The following is a 22901-nucleotide window of genomic DNA, read 5'->3' as shown; positions in this document are numbered from 1 at the left end:
CGAGTTGAAAAAATTAATTTTTTGATATTGTTACACAGTGTAATCTAAAAAATGTCACTTTTACAACTCGGGTTACGCAGTGGTACCGAAAAAAATGTCAAAAAAATCATTTTTTCAAGTCGGGTTACGCAGTGGTATCGAAAAAAATGTCAAAAAAATCATTTTTTCAAGTCGGGTTACAGTGGTATCGAAAAAAATGTCAAAAAAATCATTTTTTCAAGTCGGGTTACGCAGTGGTATCGAAAAAAATGTCAAAAAAATCATTTTTTCAAGTCGGGTTACGCAGTGGTATCGAAAAAAATGTCAAAAAAATCATTTTTTCAAGTCGGGTTACGCAGTGGTATCGAAAAAAATGTCAAAAAAATCATTTTTTCAAGTCGGGTTACGCAGTGGTACCGAAAAAAAAATATTAAAATACTTTTCAATAAAAAAAAAAAAAAAATTGTATGGGACTTTTCGGACTCCCAAAGTCCCAAAGTCCGGACTTTCAAAGTCCGGACTTTTCTAAAGTCCGGACTCCACTAAAGTCCGGACTTTGAAAGTCCGACTCCACTTTTTTTTTCAAAGTCCGGACTTTGAAAGTCCGGACTTTGAAAGTCCGGACTCCACTTTAAAGTCCTGCCAACTCTGTCCCAAATACCAAATCCTATCAGAGTTACACAACCCTAACCAAGATATTCTACAATAACAGGAACATCTTACCCTACATTGCAAATTCTACCATACCCAGGATATCCTACCGTTGTCTTGATCGATAAACAGACTTGTGTTATTCGGTAATACTAACCAGAGCTCGAAGTCAATTTAGATTTTGTATGAATCGGGTCAACTTTTCCATATTAAATCTGAGTCGACTTCGAGCTCTGTCACTAACAGTTCATTAGTATACTTAGAACCTGCTTATTCCAATAGGTAATTTTGATATTTTGTTCTAAAATCGACTTGATAGATTTGATATAGTTTGATGAATAAAAAATAAAGTAAATTCTGAAAATAAAATGTATTTTTCTAAAAAGATCCTTAAACTTATGCAATTTAATGTTTCAAACACTTTTTTTTTTTTGCATAAATTCAGGAACTCCAACAAAAATTCTTCAATTTTTTCCTTTATTATTCTGAAAATTCCCACCCATATCTGATATATTGTTGATACCCTACATCCATATTGAATAAATGGCTTCCCTAATAGACAATGAGCATGCTGTTCACATGGTGCCTTGATTCTCACATCATGTCGAGTGACAAATGACATCACAGGTTCAGATGACCATCTCGATGACCGTCATTCACGATTTTTCGGTCCTCATCAGCGTTCTAGGAACGAAAAACCGCGAAAAACCATCAAAAACCTTCATCTCAGAACCATGTGACCATCCTCATCGTCTATTAGGGTATATGATGTAAATTGTAAGAAATAATGTTGATATGTTCAGATGCTTATGCACATCCAGCAGCCCATGGCCAATTGCAAACACTCAAATCACGATCAAAATGAAGTCTATCACCCGAAATGTTGTTATAAATTGGACAATCCTTTTCAACTGGAAGTAAAAAATTTGAATGATTTTATTAGATGTGTAATTATGGTAGAAGTGGACTTTGTGGTAGAAAATGAAGATGTTGGGGTTAAGAGAAGGATCGTAGGTAGAAATCTGGGGATGATGATTCCGATGGTGGTATGGTATGGTACTTCACGGTGTTAATTCACCAATGGTGTGGTACAATACTACATCTGGTATAGCAAAGTGGCATATCTGTACCGTACAAATTTTACACCAATGGGGTACATCAGTGCATCAGTGGTGTACCAATTGTGCACCTGTAGTACGAGATAGTAGTGCGATGATACGTCATTAGAGCATCATTTGTACGGAGCAGACATTCCACTTTGACATACGAAGTGTGTACCGAGCCTTTGGTGTGCCTTTACCGTACCGTATCATACCGTTCCACCAACGGAGAAATCGGTTCCAGCTCAGGCGTTTACGTAAGCACAGGATTCATAGTTATGTACCGAGGCATTGAACCATTCAATCACTGAGTCACTACGGATTCATATCAGAATATTCAGATCAGAAAGATCCAAAGCTTCGCGTTTTATGCGTCTCAGGGCAAATAATGAGTTTGCTTTACCATCGCACTCGAACCTAGACCAGGCCACAGTCTTCTTTTGTAGATATGTCAGTAATATTATCAAACAAGTGGTTCGGATCCGACGACGCTGTGTCAATATTGCAATAATTAGGTACCAAAGCCCTAAACCATTCCGTCATCGAGTCACTACGGCAACAGCTTATACAATTCTATAGAATTAGTTCCGTCTTACTGTGGTTAATGTCTTAAGCGACTGCCTATGTTACATAGTCCATACTAAACTGACCCTCAACATTAATCTTTCAATACTCACAAGCAACACCACGATCACATTTCCAGAATTTTGTACAATCAGTCTCGTGTGGGAAGAGAGCAACAAAATCACCATCTGGTGCTGGACATGTCGGTACACTTGTTGATAAGCCAACAAAGGCAATCAAAACGACAGCAAAAATTAAAAATTTCATTTTTTTGAACTGCTTTGAACAACCTTCGTGTTACGTCTGACTTTAAAGCCGATTGAAAGTCTCAGCTTTTATCTTGTCATTGCTTTATCGTTAATGACTTAATCGCAGTGACTTTATTATCTCAAGAACATTTCGCAATGATTTTTTCTTTGTCAATTTTGTTTATCGAAAATTGGATTTAAATTGAAAATTTAATTTATTTTTAGATCTCAATTGATGATTTGGTATGGGAATGCAGCATGAGTAATCTAGGCAAATTTTTAGGGTATTTTAAATGAATTTATTAGGTCCAAAAATTGTACGCAATAAAAAAATTTGAAGTGGTTTTTATGGTTTTATTATTGAGTTGAAAATTGACATTGAGTACTTTCTGTATCAATCAGTAAAGACTTTTACTATGATTATGCCAGGTGTCCTCCATTATTACGTACGTTATATTACCCTAGGTTGCCATGGGCTGCATTAAGTTCCACTAGGTTGCCTTAGGTTGCTTCAGGTTGCCCTAAGTTGGCACATGTTGCTCAAGGTTGCCTAAGTCACCATTAGTTATCCAAATTTACCCTAGGTTATTCTAGCTTGCCTTCAGATTGCTCTAGATTAGCCTAAGTTGCCATAAAGTGCTCTAGATTACCCTAGAATGCCGTAATTTAACCTAGGTTGCCCTAAAATAACCTTGAATGCTCCAAGTTTGCCCTAGACTGCCCCAAGTTACCCAAGGCTGCACTAGATTACCCTAGGCTGTCCTTGGTAGCCCTTAATTGGTTTTAGTTTCCCCAGGTTGCTCCAGGTTATCCTAAGTTACTTTAGGTCAACTCTAGCTTTCCCAAGAAGAGATGTGGAAGCTGTAAAAGGTGATTCGATGGAGGTATGAAGAGAAGTAGAAGTAAATACCGGAGAAGTAAATACCGTTTGAAAATGTAGGCTCAGTAAGTGATGCCATAGTAGATATGTATCTCAAGTGAAGCCAAGTAAGTCAGAGTTGCCAGGACTATGCGAGTCCGGTCTACAAAATTTCAAAAAGCACCTCCAATTAGAAGCTCTGACAACACTAAGGTAAGCACGACTATTTCTAATCTAAATATGATAACACAACTTGAAGTGATTGTATACTTTCTTGGAAAATAGGATTTCTTTATCTGGAAAATGGGAATTGGAACTGGGCAAGGTAGCAAATTTAGAAATTATTAGGCTTATCTTGAACTAATAAATGTACAGATTATGAGTGAATGTTGATAATTTTCCGGGAATTGAATCAATAGATTTGATATGCTTTCTTGCGTTACGTGCTAAGGAATTTATTAACCATGCCAGATTTAGACACAATTGACACTTCGATTATTTCTACTTGAATAATCTGAAATTTTAACCAAAATACAAAAACCAAAAAAACTAAATTAATTAATTTATTTTATTAAATTTCATCAATTTTTCCACATTTGGTACGATATGGGAAGTCACAGTCGTTAACTTCTGGATTGAAGTACATTTTTGTCTCAAGAATTTCATTAATATATGGACAGTCCATCTCATCTGTAACAAGAACATAAAAATTCATATTAAATAAGACTTAAATTATTTTCAATTTTTTTAAGGGTGTATGACAGTGATGATTTTTATTGTTTCATACTTAGTTCTGGTCTAGAAATATTTTCAAGACACACAAATTTGTCGAGGGACACAGGAATCCAAGCATTGGTCTATGAATATGGCACGATTCAGTTAACCATGGGATCAATTTCTTCAGTATTGATACGATTAGGTACACGCGCATTACTTTGCAATACCTAGAGTCGGTTTCTCAACCTATCCGGGATATCCTAACAAAGCCAGGATACCCTGCTAAACTATCATACCTATTCTACCTCTGTTCTAGACCAACTCTAATCAAGGTAGCTAGGATATGGTCGGCATAGGGTAACCCAGGGGTGAGACAAGGGTAGGTGTGGTTCTATAGAATAATATTACCTACCAGGGTAGGGTTTCCAAGAATCTTAAAGTATACCCGTATAGCGTTCGTTAGGATACCTGGGTATGTTAAGATGGGGTAAGTTAGGGTCCTCGGGTAGATTAGATTAGGATATACAAAGAGGGTAGGTTAGGGTACCCGAACCATACTGTACCATCCCAATATTAAAGAAATCACCTCTTGAATCGAATTTTCCACAAAATCATAGATTATCAACTTTATTAAACTTAGAACTTACATTTTAGATTTCCTTTACACAAATAATATTTCGAGCAATCATCCTCATGTTCAAAGACGACTCGTTCATTCTTATTAGCTGCTCTGACACATCTTTGATCTTCAGTTGGATCAAAGCTCCTCAATGCATTAACAGCAACGAGCAAACAAAGTGCAACAATTAAAATTTTTGACATTTTTTAGTAATGGAACTGAGAACTTTAAAGGCTGAAAAACTATTGAAATAAATTCATGAAATTTTTCAACTTTTTTACCGCTTTTGAAGATTTTTCGAGACTTTTTTAATCAAATCTTATCAAAATTAGCGCTTAATTTGTCATTAAGTGCTCAAAAACGGTAGTTTTGTATCAAAATAGTTCAATAATCTTTACCGATAAGAACAACGTCAATTGATGCCCAAAAACAATAACAAAACAATCTATCGGAAGTAACATTTCAACAACAAATCAATTTATTTCCATGAAAATTAAGTTACAAGTCATCAGAATCGACTTGAGTTGTTTATTCACATGTCATGAAGTGAATTTCTAGTTAATGCATTGGAAAATCACCAGAAAAACGTTATTTTGAAGGTGGGGCGATCGGAAATGATGTCAATTTGTGTCAATTTTTTAGTGTTTTTTGGTCAATGTTTTGATAAATTTTTGGTAATTTTTTGGACAATATTTTACCATTTTTTGGTCAATGTTTGATCAATTTTTAGAGCGTTTTTGTTCAATGTTTTATAATTTTTGATCAATTTTTAGTCAATGTTTTGAGCGTTTTTGGTCAATGTTTTGAGCCATTTTTGGTCAATTTTTGAGTGTTTTTAGTCAATTTTTTGAGCGTTTTTAGTCAATGTTTTGTCACATTTGTTACATTTTTTGGACATTTTAGTCAATGTTTGTCTATTTTTGGCAATGTTTTGAGAATTTTGTCCAATGTTTGGTCAATTTTGGTGAATGTTTCATCAATTTTGGTCAATGTTTTATCATTTTCAGTCAAATTTTGAGCCATGTTTGGTCACAGTTTGAGTGTTTTTGGTCAATGTTTAGAGCATTTTTGATCAATGTTTGAGTCATTTTTTGTCAATGTTTTATCATTTTTGAGCCATTTTTGGTCAATGTTTTGAGCCATTTTTGGTCAATGTTTTGAGCCATTTTTAGTCAATGTTTTGAGCATTTTTTGGTCAATGTTTTCAGCATTTTTTGGTCAATTTTTGGTCATTTTTTGGTCAATTTTTAAGCTTTTTTTGTCAATGTTTGCAAGCACTTAACAATGACATAACCTCCAACAATCCCCCCACTCCCATCCCAATATCAACCATCTCAGTCAGTAACAGACGCAAAAAGAGACATTGTTACTTCCTTATAATTAGGCCACAACACTAATAATTGTTATCAATTACATGCAGTTAAACAAAATCGCATTTGACACATCTGTTATCTATGACTACAATTATGATAAAAAAAAGCTGTTGCTGTCTTGTGTCATTTCAGCTATAAAATCATACCGAAAATTGCGTGCAATCAATAGTTACAATTGTCTAATTAATAAGATAGAATGTTAAAATTTTTTGTGATTTTTGGAATTTTTTTGGCCGTTTCGGGTCAGATTCAGCCAAATTTTCCCACCTTTTCACTAAATCCATCGCCAATGGAACCAATGGTACCAAATTTTCCAATTTTTCCACCTGTAAATTCACCGACATCAAGTCCATCCGAACAATGGCCACCAATATTTCCAAATAATCCACCAGCTGCAACAAGTGCTCCAGGATCAAATTGGTTCCCAACAAATCCACCAGCAGCTACAAATCCACCAAATACCAACTGGTTCCCAACAAATCCACCATCCGGACAACATCCACCAATTGACATTTGGCCGCCAGCATTTCCAACAAATGCTCCAGTTGCTCCAACAACAGCACGTCCAATTGACACAAATCCATGGCCGCCAGCATTTCCAACAAATGCACCGCCAGCAGTCACAACACTTCCACCAACCCCACCAATAGCAACAACAACAAGATCCTCAATTGTAGTCACACGACCAACAATCCCAATCATAACTCGTCCACCAGTCACACGTCCACCAACTATAGCTACACGTCCACCACAGCCCAACATCACAAATCCACCAAATAATAATCCAATAACAAAACCAATTAATACAGTATGGGGAACTGCCAGATACGATAGTCGATGCCCCATGGGAATATCAGAACATCCAGTATACATTCCAGAACCAACAAATTGTAGAAAATATTACATGTGTAATTATGGTATTGCATGGTTGATGAGCTGTCCACAATCGGTGACTGGACGTGTGATATGGAGTCAGGTTGATAATGCATGTAGAGAGGTTGAGGATCCAAGATGTTAATGGACATTTGTGATGAAATTTTAAATGACCTTCCCAGAGTGTGGCTTTCTCAAAGACAACCGTTAATTTTTTTCAAGAAAATATTTTTTGTCGATAAAATTCAAATTTTTTTTGACCGTTAATTTTATTTTTCTTCGTAACGGATATTAGCATTTTAAAATAATTTGAGTTTGAAATGTTTGAATTTTTCGACAATTTAATTCGAATTTGAGACGGCCACACTTTGGACTTTCCTAGTGCTGAACTGGAATTTAAATGATGTAAAAAATTAAAAAAGGGAATTATTTTTGATATTAAATGTTAGAGGATTTATGGAACTGCTACGAAGGCAGTCATGTTAATGCATAAGTTCAAGTATAATAAAAAATTGAAATTTTTAAATAATTTAGTGAAATTTGATGAATTAAGAAGCATCTAATCAGGAGCGGAGTGGGGGACCCGAACTAAGGGTTAATTGATCAATGCCAGTCGAGTCATGCTGACCTGTTGCCGGATTTGAGATCGATTAATCAACTTGTGCTATTCGATATTCTCCCATTTGTTCTCTTTTACGTTTTCAAATCTACAAAGATGAACTGTTAGTTTCACTTGAGTACTCGGTCAACGCGGTCGATAAAATTATAAGTGCGTCATTTGTTTCCGCCCCAATATTTGGTTTAGATTAATGTAGGGCGGCCATCTGATGTATTTTTGCCGGAACGCTGATGTACTTTTCAGCCTTGCTGCTGTGTCCCGATTAAGCCTCAAAACATCCTGATTTTTCGAGAATTTTCGTAAATTTCTAATGTAATTTAACTAGTTTTTTTGAATATTCTAACTCAAAATAGTCCAAAGGAACCTTAAAAGTGCCAAACTAAGAATTCTGATTTTTTCCAAAAGACGAAAATCGTTTGGTCAATCTGGTCCTCTGGTAACTCTAAGATTAACTAACTTGTGTTATTTCTGATCCATCCGTTGCATCCTTTCAAGTTGAGCACAAAGTCAACAGTAACATAATAATTGAACGTTTCCATGGCAATAACAGCAGTTTTACAATAGGTTGACTAATCGCAGAGTCTGTTCAACTCTGAAGATCATAGCTAAAAGCAGTTCTCACGAGCAAACTCATCGGCCGACACTCTAACTGTGGCGACCTTAGACAATTTTCCATGAAAATTCTCGATCAATAAACGAAAAGAAACTCGAGTGTCTTAATTCAAACTTAATTTATTTAATTTCGATAAAATTTTAAAATAAATTGTCGACTCAATCGTCGTCAAAAATAGAAAATATGAATTTCGTTAAAATAATTCAAAACAGATAAAGCCGTTACAAATTTGAATTCGAATTTACCGTTAATAATAAAATTAAATGAAATAATAAATTTCATTTGTCGCAATTTGTGACACTAACCACTACGCCATTGCTGCTTTTTCGCTGCCCATGCTCATCAAGTACGAAGAGAACGATGAGTAAGCACTATAACAAATGCTTTCTGCTTGATAGGGGGCAAAGCAATGAAACTTGAAATAGCCCATTGATCCGCTCGGGTAGATAAAAATGTTAAAAATTCTATTGATCAAGTGTCTAAAGCGCGTTTTTGCCCAGCAATGCGAATTTGAATAGAAAAGCATTTGGGAATCAGCTGAAACATTTTAAGCCAAGACTGAGAAACTAGGCGGTATCTGCGGTATTTAGCCCTATTTGTTTGGATACTGCGGCATTATCGCCAAGTTTCTCAGTCTGGGCTTTATGTTTAAAGAGGACGGGGCAATTGCTTCAAATCAGAAGTCTCTACGATGTCTAGTTACTGAGATACCCACCCAACCGATCAAAGTGAAGGTCATAAACGCATTTTCTTCAAAAATCAGCTCAAAACCTGTCATCTTGGGATGCTGTTAGATTTTTAGGTATTTAAAAAAATTAAAAATTTTAAATCAGGTAAATTTACCAGACAGCAAGCATAAAGCTTGGCTAATTATTACAAACTTTGATAATCTTTTAGCCAAATTTCAGGTAAAATGCATGACTTTTAAGGAGGTAATTTTGCTATATAAAAATCAGCCATAAGATCCATTCCATTTATATAATTCTTACTGTTCAGTGAATTTATTCATTTTAAGTGATATTAAAAAAATGGTTTACATTCCAGAAGAGGTGTTAATTGAAATTTTTACATATCTACAGCCATCCGACTTGCTGTCCATCTCCCTTACGTGCAAGTCATTCAGTCATCTCGTCGACACGACAAAATTAAGAAAAAAATTAACAATTTATTTTCCAAATAAAAAGCATAAAAATTTCTGGGAAACAAAACGAAAATATCAAAATGTACAAATAACGACAGATGGTAATCCACAGACCTTAATACCGTCAGCAAGCTTTAATGAAAATGTAAGGAAATTGACAATAACAAGTGCATCAATAACTGGCGATATATTGTCAAAAATGTTGGAACTTTGTGTGAATTTGGAAGTTGCCAGATTTGATAATGTCAATTACTGTGGTGACCGGTACGATACAGGACCTAAGACTGATGATGTGCCTAAATTAAGGAACTTAAAGCTTGAAATGATTACGACAGATTTTGAAATTTTAAAAATTTTTGAGACATGCCAAATAACAAAAATGACAATTGAAGGATATAGGCTGAATGAGGAGGAAGGCAACTTGAGGTCATTGGAAGGATTCTTTAAACACCAGACAGACTTAGAGGAACTGACAATTCAAAAAATAACACAAAATTTTTTTCAACAAAATCGACTTAAAAATTTAAATTTAAATCTTAAAAAATTGACAATTTGTGAAGTTTTTGTGCCAAAAGATGACAATTTTGGTAAATTTTTGTCAAATTTTTACGAATGTTTAAAGGCATTTGAGGTTGAGAAGACAATTGTACCAAATTTGGGTGATTTATTGAGAAAATTTAAAAATTTAGAGGAATTAAAATTGGATCTTGAGGATAAAGTGATGAGAAATTTACCAAGGCTCGAGAAAATTGAGAAGTTGACAGTGTCTAGGAAGCGAATGCCTAAACGATGGCTTGAAAAATATCCAAATTTGAAGAAATTAAAACTTGATTTTGTTAAATAAATTTTAAATTAAATTTAAATTGAAATTTTAGTGAGTTTTTTTTGTTTTTTTTTTTTTGGATTTTTTTAAGGTTTAAAAATCAAGAATTTAAGGATTTAAATGCGGGTAAATGCGAATACATGCGAATCATGCGGGTGAATGCGAATATCCGCTTGTCGGTCAGTAGCGAGAGTAGCTAGCTTAAATCAAGTAGCTACGAGTAGCACAAGACAAAATAGCAAGATTAGCTCTCTGCTGCACGCATAAAAGTCTGTAAATTGAAGTCTGTAGCTATTTTTAACATTTTACACAACTTTAATTTGAATTGTCCTCATTTTGTGCTTAATACAGTCAGTTCCCTCATGGAAAGAAGCTGTCGATGGAAATAGTATCGCATTTGGAATCGGAAATTGGCAAATTGTAGCCGGCGATAGAGCTGGTTTGAGTCGGCATCTGAGGGATGTAATGGGTCACAATTGATCTGAACGGCCAGCAAAGTAAGTAAGTAAGTGTAAGCAGTTCTAGAGGCTACTTTTACAGTGTAGGTTCTAGAGCAGTGATGGACAGACAACTTGTGTGCTGGGACATGATAATGTGTTATACATATTGCATAACTTTATTAAATTTTTTGAATTTATTTAAAATTCCCCTCAAATCATTTAATACATAATAATTGTACATTCAGCTACCGCAGCGAACAATTTCAGTATATAAGCAGTGCCAATATAGTCAGTTCTTATCAACAATATTTGTGTCTATCTCTTTTTAATTTTAAATTCTCAAATGAGCAAATTTAATTAACTGAGAATTTTTTAAGATTTTTTTTTTTCAAATAAAATTCACTTTAAAATTTCAACTTTTCATCATTTTCTGTCCAACTTTTGACTTTAAAGGAACTAAAAATTATTTCCTGTACATTTCAACTTTGTGAAAAAGTTAAAAAATGTTGAAAATTATTTTGTAAGTTGAAAAAATTAAATTAAAAAATTGTCAAATAATTAAAATTATTTTTTTTTGTGTCATTTCCTCGTCTAGCGGTGCTTTGTGTCTCTTCGCAGCATTCTGTGGATCATCGTCGTCAACTAATATTGAGTGTGAATATGGAATTCGTAACTATGACAATGTTTTGGGTGACATCTATGAATGCAATGTCAACAGCAATCCAAACATTATATCTGAAGAATCAGCACAAATCAGCGGAGTTAGTGGAACACACGTAAATAGTTCATATAGCAACGATGATGTTCACAGCTTTAGTGCTGACAGGAAAACAATACAGGTATTTCCAAAAGGTTTGGATAAAATCTTTAAAAATATTAAAATGATTAGTATTTCAAGATGTCAATTAAAGGAAATCCACCAGTCCGATTTGAAAGCATTTCCTCATTTAGTTTATTTTAATTTGTATAAGAACAAAATTGAAATTATCGAAGATGGATTGTTTGATTATAATCCAAATTTAGAAGTTGTAGGATTTTATGAATCTAATATAATTCACATAGATTGTCACGGCGGTTTGAGCTGTATTTTGATTCCCCAATAAAAAACTGCGATTCGGACTTAAAAACGACAGTACATTTATTGTATATGTTGTATAATGGAATAAAATTTCCTATGAAGAATATAAAATGTAAAAATGGTGTCTTAAATAAAAATGAATTGTCACTTACAAACAGTTTAGCCGTCAAGAACTATGTGACATAAATTAATCTTTACGATTACAATTGATCAGGAAACTATAATTTAAATATACATAATATAAATCAAATTACAATCTTTCTTTAACAGTTAAAATCCAATTCATACCAGGTATAAAGTGAAGATCATAACTTTTGCGCCAAACTTTTGTCAACAAACTCAATATTCAAATTTAAACTTCTCAAATTTTCAATTCTCTCACTAAAATAATAATTTTCACATTAATCTTTCGGTTCGTTTTGATTTCCTGATTCCATACAATACATTTAAGCTAGTTGTCACTATTTAAATAAACTTAAATTCACTAATTAAATAAATTAATCAATTTTCTCGACTTTTCACACACACAAAAATAAGAAACTAATTTAAATTTTAGAAAACCGTTAAAATTTGAATCTCAAAAATACGTTAAAATGAAACTTAACTCTAATCTCAATTATTCATGATGTATTGATATCTGTCGATGACATGCTCCCTTCCGTTTTGTTCTGCTCTGCTGAAGAAAACCTTCCAATTCTTAAGGTCCAATACATCTAGATAATGAACTGCTTGTTTCTAAATCTTTCCATCCGCAAGCTATTAATCATTGTAGGATTAGTCATCACAACAATGTCGTCTTGTTCAATTGATTTTGAGTCAGTCCAGCGTTTGATCCATACTTTGCTTAAATGCTGTGCACCACGATAGATCTTGTTCAAACCCATTCTTATTATACTGATTCTCCACACTTGATACTTTACAGCAGCTTTATATGCATGACGAGCTACTGTCAGAATCTTATTCGTATTGACGTCTGTTAGTATTGGTAATAACCACGTTCGTTTCCATTCAATAGGCACAATTCGTTCATTCATCTTACTCATATAGCCTTTTGCCTGCAGCTCATCAAATTTCTCATCGTCATGCCTTGATGTATTCTGCATCACTGGCATGACCTTTACATCATCAACAGGCATTGGTTCGTGCTTTGTTGTTCCGACAGATTCGACAGCAACATCACTAATACTCTCATCTGATGTCTCTTCACATCTAATTGACATCAATCTTTCTTCATCAAAAATTTTATGAACAGCGCAATTGTCTAAAACGTCATTTGTAGTGCCAAATACAGTCCAGCCTAACTTTGTCTTAATTGCAACAGGTTCATCATCAGCACCATTAATGCATGACATGCTTGTTAAAAATGAAACATTCTTCAATCCAATCAGCAGCTTTGGTTGTGCATTCTCAAAACTTGGTATTGGAATTCCTTTCAAATGCTTGAATCGTTCTTGTAACTCTGCTGCCACTACCGTTTGCGATGCTAAGTCAAGTTGGTCCACTGTTCTCACTCCATTCAACGGAAATTTCTTTCCTCGTTTTCCTCTTGACACTTGACAATCAAAAATGTACGACTCGCTTTCTTCTCTACATATGCCGCTAGTCCATCTTAAATTCAATGGCCTTTGAACACCCTTCACATTTAGTTTGTCATAAAGCTCTCTATCAAGCAACGTGACTGAAGATCCGTCGTCCAAGAAGGCATATGTCTCAATTAATTCGCCATTGTTGCCGTGCAATACAACTGGCAAGATCTTATACATCACTGAACTTGACTTGTGATAATTCGATCTCTCTGATTCTGCTGGATTTGACTGTGATGAAGATCCAGCTCGAACTTCCGGCTTTGAATGCTTGAATTCCTTTTCAGCTTCACAATTAACATCGCAGGATTGTGATTTCAAATGCAATACTCGATGATGAAATTCTCTACAATTATCGATATTGCACATCCTCTTTGTCTTACAATCCTTCCAACGATGCCCTTGCTTCAAACAACAATTGCATAATCCTCTAGAACGCAAAAAATTCTTCTTGTCAGCCAACATCAGATTCTTGAAATCACTACAATGTTGCAAGTCGTGCGATGAGCTCTTACAATTCATGCATTCAAATCTCTCTTCCCGATGTGTGTGCATTCTTCTTGAATCTCCGGCTCGATACTCATAAGATTCAGTCGGCGGCTGTGCTGAAGCATCTTTCAATCTTTCCGCCAAATATTTCCATAAATCTTTCAGAGTCACATTCTGATTGGCGAGTTTCATTGCACCCCAATCATCTCGATGTCTATCACGCAGTTTGAAAACTAACTGGTCTATAATCGACGGTTGACATAAGAAATCAGCTCTTTCCAAACTTTCAGCGTTGATGACAAGTGATTCCAGTTCGCTAACAAACTCCTTCAGTTTATACTTCTCTAAGTCTTTCGGTGCTCTCATCTTCAACAACCTTTTTACTTGGCGGGACAATATCTTTTCGGGATCTCCGTACACAGACTTAAGGTGGTTCATTATAGCAGTTCCGCCTGCCATTCCATGCAATAAGAGTCGACATTCGACTTTCGCTTCACCATCCAAGCATTTAATCAACCTTAAATGATTCAGTTCTTCCGTGTACCTTCCAGTCTCAGTTGTGATGTTATAAATTCGCTCAAATATTGGCCATTCTTCAAATGCACCACTGAACGTCGGCAAATCGGGCAGCGAAGCACGTATCATTGTTAGCTTCAATTGCTCGTCAGGATCATATCCATTATGCACCCTATTGAGAGGTACATTCGATTGCAGCATTCGTATTGCGTCAGCCAGATATTTGACAATGTTTGCCGCTGGATCATCCTCCGTTGGCTCAACAAATGTTGCATCATCAGTTTGTTCCCTCACAAACTGTCTAGCATTGTCATTGAACTGGGCTGTCGATCGTTTTGGTGTTTCAGACATTCTTTCATCACCATCATGAAACTGTTCATCATCCTTTTGAACCTTGAGCTTTTGTTGCATCAGTTCCAGTTGTCTTTTCGTTTCTTCAAGTTCCTCTTTCAATTTCTTATTTTCATCATCATTGCTTTTTACTTGAAGCCGTGTGTGTTCCTTCTTCGTGACCTTCAATTCATCATATTTCAATTTGCGAGGCGCAAGTGCTTGTTCTTGCCTTTTCTTAACAGCACTTCTTAAAGTTCTTTCTGATTTCAAAAATCCTGCACAACGTTGGCATATCCAATTGTCTAATTTTGATACGTTCGCATCAATTCCAGCACAGTTATGACAGAATTCTTTCTTGCATTCAGCTTTTGCACAAACTATGCTGACATCGATGCTTTGACATTCAGAACACAATTTATTTTTCCTGCTGGTGCTCATTTTCTTGTCTATATCTCTCAGTGGATCTTGAATTTCGGTCTACAGCTTGTTCACTTCCAGTTTCAGTAAAATTGTTTGAAATTTTATCTTATGTCACGGCGGTTTGAGCTGTATTTTGATTCCCCAATAAAAAACTGCGATTCGGACTTAAAAACGACAGTACATTTATTGTATATGTTGTATAATGGAATAAAATTTCCTATGAAGAATATAAAATGTAAAAATGGTGTCTTAAATAAAAATGAATTGTCACTTACAAACAGTTTAGCCGTCAAGAACTATGTGACATAAATTAATCTTTACGATTACAATTGATCAGGAAACTATAATTTAAATATACATAATATAAATCAAATTACAATCTTTCTTTAACAGTTAAAATCCAATTCATACCAGGTATAAAGTGAAGATCATAACTTTTGCGCCAAACTTTTGTCAACAAACTCAATATTCAAATTTAAACTTCTCAAATTTTCAATTCTCTCACTAAAATAATAATTTTCACATTAATCTTTCGGTTCGTTTTGATTTCCTGATTCCATACAATACATTTAAGCTAGTTGTCACTATTTAAATAAACTTAAATTCACTAATTAAATAAATTAATCAATTTTCTCGACTTTTCACACACACAAAAATAAGAAACTAATTTAAATTTTAGAAAACCGTTAAAATTTGAATCTCAAAAATACGTTAAAATGAAACTTAACTCTAATCTCAATTATTCATGATGTATTGATATCTGTCGATGACATAGATCCAAATGGATTTGATAATTTGAGCAAATTAAGAACCTTTTGGTTCTATACAGTTCCTTGTGTTGCTCAGTCTATTTACGATTCTAAAGAACAGGTTCAGTCAGCCATAAAAGTTGTCAAGTCAAATTGCACAAATGCTGACTTTTTGTCCCTCGACACTCAACTTAAGAACCTTGAAAGTGAGTCCAAAACTTTAGATTCTGAAGCATTTAAGGCAAAACTTGGAAATTTGGAAAAATCAATCCAAAATTCAAAATTCTCAAAATTCCGTCCATTGAGCTACAAAGTCCAAAATCTTAAATCATCCTTCAATTCCATCCAAATTCAAAAAATTCTAATTCCTGTTTCAAAAGAATTAAAATACATCACTAATAAATTAGAGGACCTAAAATGGCCACAATGTGGACCAGTTGATGACCTCAAAGTCTCTATGGATGAGATTAAGTCTTCTCAAAGTCAGTTGAATACTTTTCAGCTTACCATGTCTGAGTCCATTAGTAAGCTAGGTAAAGAGATCACTTCTATTAGCCCCAAAGTCACTGAGATCGAAAAATCCCAAAATACTGTTTCAAAGGAACTAACTTTAAACAGTGGATTAAAAAACATTGTTGATAAATTAGAGGATATAAAGTCATCACAATGTGGATTAAAAGGTCCAGTTGATGACCTTAAAGGCTCACAAAATGTGCTTATAATTACTATGGGGGATATCAAGTCTTTAATTACTGATTCTCAAAATCAATTGAATGCTTCCCAATTAATCATGTCTGAGTCTATTAGTCAATTAGGTAATGAGATCAAGGAGATTAAATCATCTCAAGTTGCTTCATTTAGTGAACTTAGTCCTAAAATCATTGAGATCGAAAAATCCCAAAATACCTTCAATGCTGACCTAACTGCCCATGGTTCATCCTTACTTACTATTAGTTCCACTCTCGATAATCTCAAAGCTTCCCATGATGAAATGTCAAAGACATTAGTTGACCTTAAGACGGACATTGACACTAAAATTGATGAAAAATTGGAATTTTTTGAGGATCAATTGTTAAATTCAGAAAGTAAAAATGGTAGAAAAATTGATGAAGTTAAAAAGGAACTTGACTTGATTCGTTACAAGCTTTTATCCTCAATTGATATAAAACTTAAGGCTGTCGAAAATCGCATGATGGCTAAAATTGATGAAAAATTAGAAAAACTTTTAGAAGCCCTTAAAATTTGATAATTAAAAAATTGTAAATTTTGTGAAATTTTAATAAAAAATTGAATAAATCCAGCATATCCAATACTTAATTATCTTATTAATTGAATTTTCAGAAGGATGGAACACTTTTGTTGCTTATTATTGAGGATTGTTACTTTACAGATGAAGGGTACGGAGGGTTAGGGTTCATAAGTGCCGATTCATTGGGTTACACTTTATATGAACGACTCTTAATAAGGCACGACTATTTTATTGGCAGAACCAGTCAAATGTGATTCATGATACAAATTTGATAAATTTATAGAGCAACCAGCATGTCTATTGTCTTAAATCAGGCATAGGAACTGAATTTGTTATTTTTCAGAATTAGACGATAAAAATGAGGTTTGTGGAGCATTGAATTAAGGAACTAAACAGCCTTTTAAGTGTCAACAACTATATGCCTGGCTGTAGGGCACGTGGATCCATTGCTGCACAGAGTGAACGTCTAGAACCAGCTCTATCCTTCGATAACTTCTACTAGTTCGGAATGTTAAGGATCTTGACGTCCTTTTCTACACATCCAATCCAGGAATCTTCCTTGCAATCTCTCACCGTCCATTACTGTTACCCAAAATACTATGGCATCCTTTGGGCATCTGAATGCATGTCCAGTCCATCTCAAACGATTTATTGCAAGAACTGTATTGATGTCAGGCACTTGATATAATTCATCATACTCTTCCCATCCTTAATAAGCTTATAAATCGTTCCTCACATCTTTCAACGACACCAAAGGCTTCTTAGTCAGCTTATGCTGAGTTCTAGGCTTCCGAGCCATAAGGTTCAATAACCATTGTATGGTTCCGAGTCATGGAATATGACAGTTGCAGACAAGAACGAATTTGGTGTATTTGAAAGGATGATCCTGTGAGTTATCTATGGACCAAAGAAGGAAGGTGACTTATTCAAAAGCAGGAGCAACGCAGCATTAAACAGCTTTACACAGAAGGAATTAAGGTCAACAGACTTCGTTGGGCTGGACATGATGTTAAGAGACCTGTTGAAGTTCCAATTATAGCATCAGACGCAAAATAAGGAAGGCAATGGATGACAGTTGATCTGTATGGCCATAATGTGCAATTACTCGATTCCTCAATTCAGGAAGTGCCAAAAATGTATTATAAATGTATTATTTCAGTCGAGTTTATTTTTAAAAAAAAGTCAGCCTTAAAATTTGGGTTTTACCGACAGGCTTAATATATAAAAATGTGGCAGATTGAGCATCAAAATCAGCAAATCAAATGTGAATTTTAAAGTCAGTTTATTTACTTACTTTACAGTCAAAATATACGTCAGCATTAAGGCACGACCTACCTCACTATTTTTATTCTCTCATCTATGCTGTCTCTGTCACTTAATTCTCTTAATTTTATGTAATGACGTATTTTAGACACAAAAGAGAGCATGAATAGTCACATAAGGACTTAAGTCTAGTTCTGTTCCTGCATAAATTCCCATTTCTGTAATGTGGCTCAAAATTATGCTCATATGAGCATATGAATGGATGTAAGAGCATGCAGACAAATTGATACTGAGCTTTTAAGGCTTCGATTAAGATGTTCTTGAACACCAAATTAAGTCCACTTCCATTTGAGGTCAGTTTGACAGTCATATGGTCTACTAATGGATGCAGCTGCCATTTTGTGTTGATAACTACTTCATGATCCTGGGAAATGCAATTTTAGGCATTTATTTCCTTTAACTTTGCATGCATATGAATGCACATCTGATGGACATTGATGCATTTGAACCATAGTTGGTGTGACTTCATTTTGGACTCTGACTTTGAAGTTTCAATAGATTCCGATTCTCAGAGTCCTGCCAAATCTAATTTTGAACCATATGCGCATGTATACCTGCATGTGCTCATTTTGTGTCGAACCTTAAAAGTTAATTGAGTTCCGAATTAATTTTCTCATTTTTACTCAATTTCAAGTGTTGTCCAAACTGTGTGTCGCGGTCCACAAGTGAACTGACAAATATTTTTGGATCATGTCGGATTCAATTATGGTCGTGCCTTAATACGCGAGTGTGCCGTGATACAAAAAAGTTTGAACAACACCGACTAATTCATAGACAATTTTAGTGTACAGGCAGTGCCAATATAGTCAGTTCTTATCAAAAATATTTGTGTCTATCTCTTTTCAATTTTAAATTCTCAAATGAGCAAATTTAATTCACTGAGAATTTTTTAAGATTTTTTTTTTCAAATAAAATTCACTTTAAAATTTCAATTTTTCATCATTTTCTGTCCAACTTTTGACTTTAAAGGAACTAAAAATTATTTCTTGTGCATTTCAATCTTGTGAAAAAGTTAAAAAATGTTGAAAATAATTTTGTAAGTTGAAAAAATTAAATTAAAAAATTGTCAAATAATTAAAATTATTTTTTTTGTGTCATTTCCTCGTCTAGCGTTGCTTTGTGTCTCTTCGCAGCATTCTGTGGATCTACGTCGTCGACTAATATTGAGAGTTATTATGGAATTAATGACTACTATGATGTGGGTGACATCTATGAATGCGAAGTCAACAAGAATCCAAATATCATATCTGAAGAATCAGCACAAATCAGCGGAGTTAGTGGAACACACGAAGATTCAAAAACCAATGATGATGTTCTTGGCTTTCGTGCTGACAGTAAAACAATACAGGTATTCCCAAAAGGTTTGGATAAAATCTTTAAAAATATCAAAATGATTTATATTGCAAATTGTGAATTAAAGGAAATCCACCAGTCCGATTTAAAAGCATTTCCTCATTTAGTTTTTTTTTTCTTGTATTACAACAAAATTGAAATTATAGAAGAGGGTTTATTTGATTATAACCCAAATTTAGAAGTTGTAGGATTTTATGAATCTAATATAATTCACATAGATCCAAATGTTTTTGATTATTTGAACAAATTAAGAAATTTTTGGTTTGGAGAAGTTCCATGTGTTGCTCAAGATATTTCCGATTCTAAAGAACAAGTTCAGTCAGTCTTAAAAGTTGTCAAGTCAAATTGCACAAATGCTGACTTTTTGTCCCTCGATACTCAACTTAAGAACCTTGAAACCGAGTCCAAAACTTTAGATTCTGAAGCTTTTAGCACCAAATTTGCTAACTTAGAAAAATCCTTCCAAAATTCAAAATTCTCAAAATTCCGTCCATTGAGCTACAAAGTCCAAAATCTTAAATCATCCTTCAATTCAGCCCAAGTCCAAAAAATTACAAATGTCCTCGTGCTGTTCCTCGCAATCCTCGCGGTCATTAATTAGCTTAAAAGCACTTAAAAATTAATAATTTTACCCCAAATTGACCCCAATAAAATATTTTTTGTTAAATAAATTGTCAAAATAAATAAAAATTCAGCATATCCAATAAATCAGCTGTTTTAAGCATGAAATGATTACTTTGCAGATATTTCAGATTTAATATTGGCCATAACACCCATTAAATATCATCCTTGTTAAAAATTCATTATCAGCTTAACAGGAAACAGGAAACATCAAGCATCAAGCAGGTCTTATTCAATATAAAATTGTTTTTAATTTTCAGTCACGTTTGACTAAACAAAAATAAAGATTAAAATAATCAGCCTTAAAATGTCTTACTTTTGGGTTTTACCCACAATCATAATAAATAGTCATCATATGGACATAATCAGCACATTTAAAAACTATTCACATTATGTCTTAAAGACACAGACCATCAAAATCATTAAAGCATGTCAATTTTAATCTCATTTGTTTATTTACTTTAGTGATTAGCATGTACATCAGTATTAAGGCATGCCTTACCTCAATTATCATCAAAAAACTGCTTCCATCTCATGCTGTTATCATCGTTGTACCATCCTCAACATTTTGCGGTTAATACTGTTAATTCAAGCTACATCCCAGAGGGATTCCCACTTAGTTCTGAGTCGGTTCCGACTAAGTTTTGAGTTGATTAAGACTTGGTTCCGACTAGATTCCGACAAGGTTCCGACTAAGTTCCGACTAGGATCCGACTTGGCTTTGAGTCGGTAAGGATTTGGTTCCGACTAGGTTCCGACAAGGTTCCGACAAGGTTCCGACTAAGTTCCGACTGGGATCCGATTTGATTTTGAGTCGGTAAGGATTCGGTTCTGACTAAATTCCGACAAGGTTCCGATTTGGTTCCGACTAGGTTCCGACAAGGTTCCGACTAGGTTAAGAGTCAGTTAAGACTAGGTTACGACTAGGTTCCGACAAGGTTCCGACTAAATTCCGACAAGGTTCCGACTAGATTCCGACCTGATTTAGAGTCAGTTAAGACTTGGTTCCGATTTGGTTCCGACTAGGTTCCGACAAGGTTCCGACTAGATTCCGACTTGATTAAGAGTCAGTTAAGACTAGGTTACGACAAGGTTCCGACTAGGTTCCGACTAGGTTCCGAATAGGTTCCGACTAGATTCCGACTAGGTTCCGAATAGGTTCCGACTTGATTTAGAGTCAGTTAAGACTTGATTCCGACTAGGTTCCGACAAGGTTCCGACTTGATTCAGACTCTTTTTCGTCTAGATCTCACATATCAAAACTCTGATTGTCTTATAATGACTAACTAAGTCAATTTGAAATCTAGCTTCGAGTCGCATTCAGTAAAATCAAGCATTTCCATGAGACACACTAGTTGTGATGGGTATCCTGTGTGTAATGGCACAATTGTGGCAGATTCTATTCAAACAGGTAAAATTGAATTTTCTTGAGAGTTGATCTCCCCCTTATTGAGATTTTTGCATCATATTTTGATGATTTTCGCATCACTTTTCGTACAGCTGACTTGTTTTGTTTATACTTCTTCATAGTCTTTCATAATTCAAAAATTAAGAAATGAATTTAGGAAAATTACTAATTAATTCACTTAAAAGTCATCAATCAAGTCATCGACATGCGTCGTTCCTTAAATCAATCAAGAGCTTCGTTAAGGTTGACAAATATGTTCCGCCTTATGTTCGTGAGTATTTTGCCTTAATTTTTAAATAATTTTAATTAAAATTCAATATTTTTTTAAAGATTTAATTCAAGTCGGCGATCCAATTCTTCGTACGGTATCGGATCCAGTTCCAGAGGACCTTATAACATCCAAAGAAATTACATTTTTACTCAATCGACTGGAACAAGTTAGACAAAATTATGGATTAGTTGGTATTGCGGCACCACAAATTGGAATTAATTTGAGAATTATTTTGGCATGCTTTGATAAGGACAATATGAAGGCATTTAAGCCAGAGATACAAAAGTCTAAGGAAATGTCATTGATGCCATTGACTGTGTTTATTAATCCAGACATTAAGGTTTTGGATCATCGTAAAGTGATTTTTGAGGAATCATGTGGATCTGTGACTGGATATGCTGCTGATGTTCCACGACCTTATTCAATTGAAGTCACGTCATTTAATGAGAAAGGTGTTAAGCAGACGGGACAGTTTAGTGGATGGAATGCGAGGATTATTCAGCATGAAAATGATCATTTGAATGGAATTTTGTTTACGGACTTGATGGACAGGAAGACACTAAGGTGTACGAATTGGGAGGCTGTTAATAGGAAGGCGGGAAAAATTGAAATTCCTTTTTATCCAAAAAAGATTTGGGATTAGAAATGTTGAATTAGAAATTTAAATAAATTTGTTTTTAAAATATAAATAATTAATTTTTATTATTTTAAATGATTTTTTTGAACTTTTTAGATTTTTGAAAATTTTCAGGTTTTTTATGACTTTTCAAAAATTTTTTTATTTTTTATTTTTAGTTTTTTTTTTTAACTTTTTTAAATTGTTTAAAAATTTTTTTAAAATTTGGAAAATTCTTTAAATTTTTTTTTGGTATTTTTAGATATGTTTAAA

At 34.3% G+C, this 22901-nt stretch overlaps 3 protein-coding genes across 3 annotated transcripts; 2 read left to right on the top strand and 1 right to left on the bottom strand.

Annotated features, from left to right (window-relative positions):
- Positions 1–1334: 1334 nt before the first annotated feature.
- LOC139097306 (peritrophin-1-like) lies at positions 1335–2613 on the bottom strand. Its single transcript, XM_070649115.1, has 2 exons — positions 2408–2613; positions 1335–1541 (listed from the first exon to the last, which is right to left on the bottom strand). The coding sequence occupies exons 1-2, from the start codon at positions 2559–2561 to the stop codon at positions 1438–1440; spliced, it is 258 nt and encodes an 85-aa protein (XP_070505216.1). The 5' UTR covers positions 2562–2613; the 3' UTR covers positions 1335–1437.
- A 3786-nt stretch (positions 2614–6399) lies between these two features.
- On the top strand, positions 6400–7128 carry LOC139097323 (uncharacterized). The gene has a single exon (XM_070649132.1). It carries the CDS (start codon positions 6400–6402, stop codon positions 7126–7128), a length of 729 nt encoding a protein of 242 aa, XP_070505233.1.
- Positions 7129–21826: 14698 nt separating this feature from the next.
- Positions 21827–22692, top strand: LOC139097329 (peptide deformylase, mitochondrial-like). The gene is made up of 2 exons (XM_070649137.1): positions 21827–22012; positions 22072–22692. Exons 1-2 carry the CDS (start codon positions 21889–21891, stop codon positions 22653–22655), a joined length of 708 nt encoding a protein of 235 aa, XP_070505238.1. The 5' UTR covers positions 21827–21888; the 3' UTR covers positions 22656–22692.
- Positions 22693–22901: the final 209 nt, after the last annotated feature.

This window comes from Chironomus tepperi, unplaced genomic scaffold, assembly GCF_022539635.2.
Source record: "Chironomus tepperi strain 1889 unplaced genomic scaffold, CSIRO-AGI_Ctep_v1 contig_419, whole genome shotgun sequence".
NCBI lineage: Eukaryota > Metazoa > Arthropoda > Insecta > Diptera > Chironomidae > Chironomus > Chironomus tepperi.
The sequence above is the reverse complement of the archived record's forward strand: the minus strand, read 5'-3'. Positions and strand labels throughout refer to the sequence as shown.

Bases quoted from the DNA above. Each gene is read 5' to 3' on its own strand.
- LOC139097306 (XM_070649115.1), bottom strand. From the start codon at position 2,561: ATGAAATTTTTAATTTTTGCTGTCGTTTTGATTGCCTTTGTTGGCTTA. The intron at 1,542-2,407 runs GTGAGTATTGAA...TTTTACTTCCAG, and splicing joins ATGTGATCGTGGTGTTGCTT to TTGAAAAGGATTGTCCAATT.
- LOC139097323 (XM_070649132.1), top strand. From the start codon at position 6,400: ATGGAACCAATGGTACCAAATTTTCCAATTTTTCCACCTGTAAATTCA.
- LOC139097329 (XM_070649137.1), top strand. From the start codon at position 21,889: ATGAATTTAGGAAAATTACTAATTAATTCACTTAAAAGTCATCAATCA. The intron at 22,013-22,071 runs GTGAGTATTTTG...ATTTTTTTAAAG, and splicing joins ATATGTTCCGCCTTATGTTC to ATTTAATTCAAGTCGGCGAT.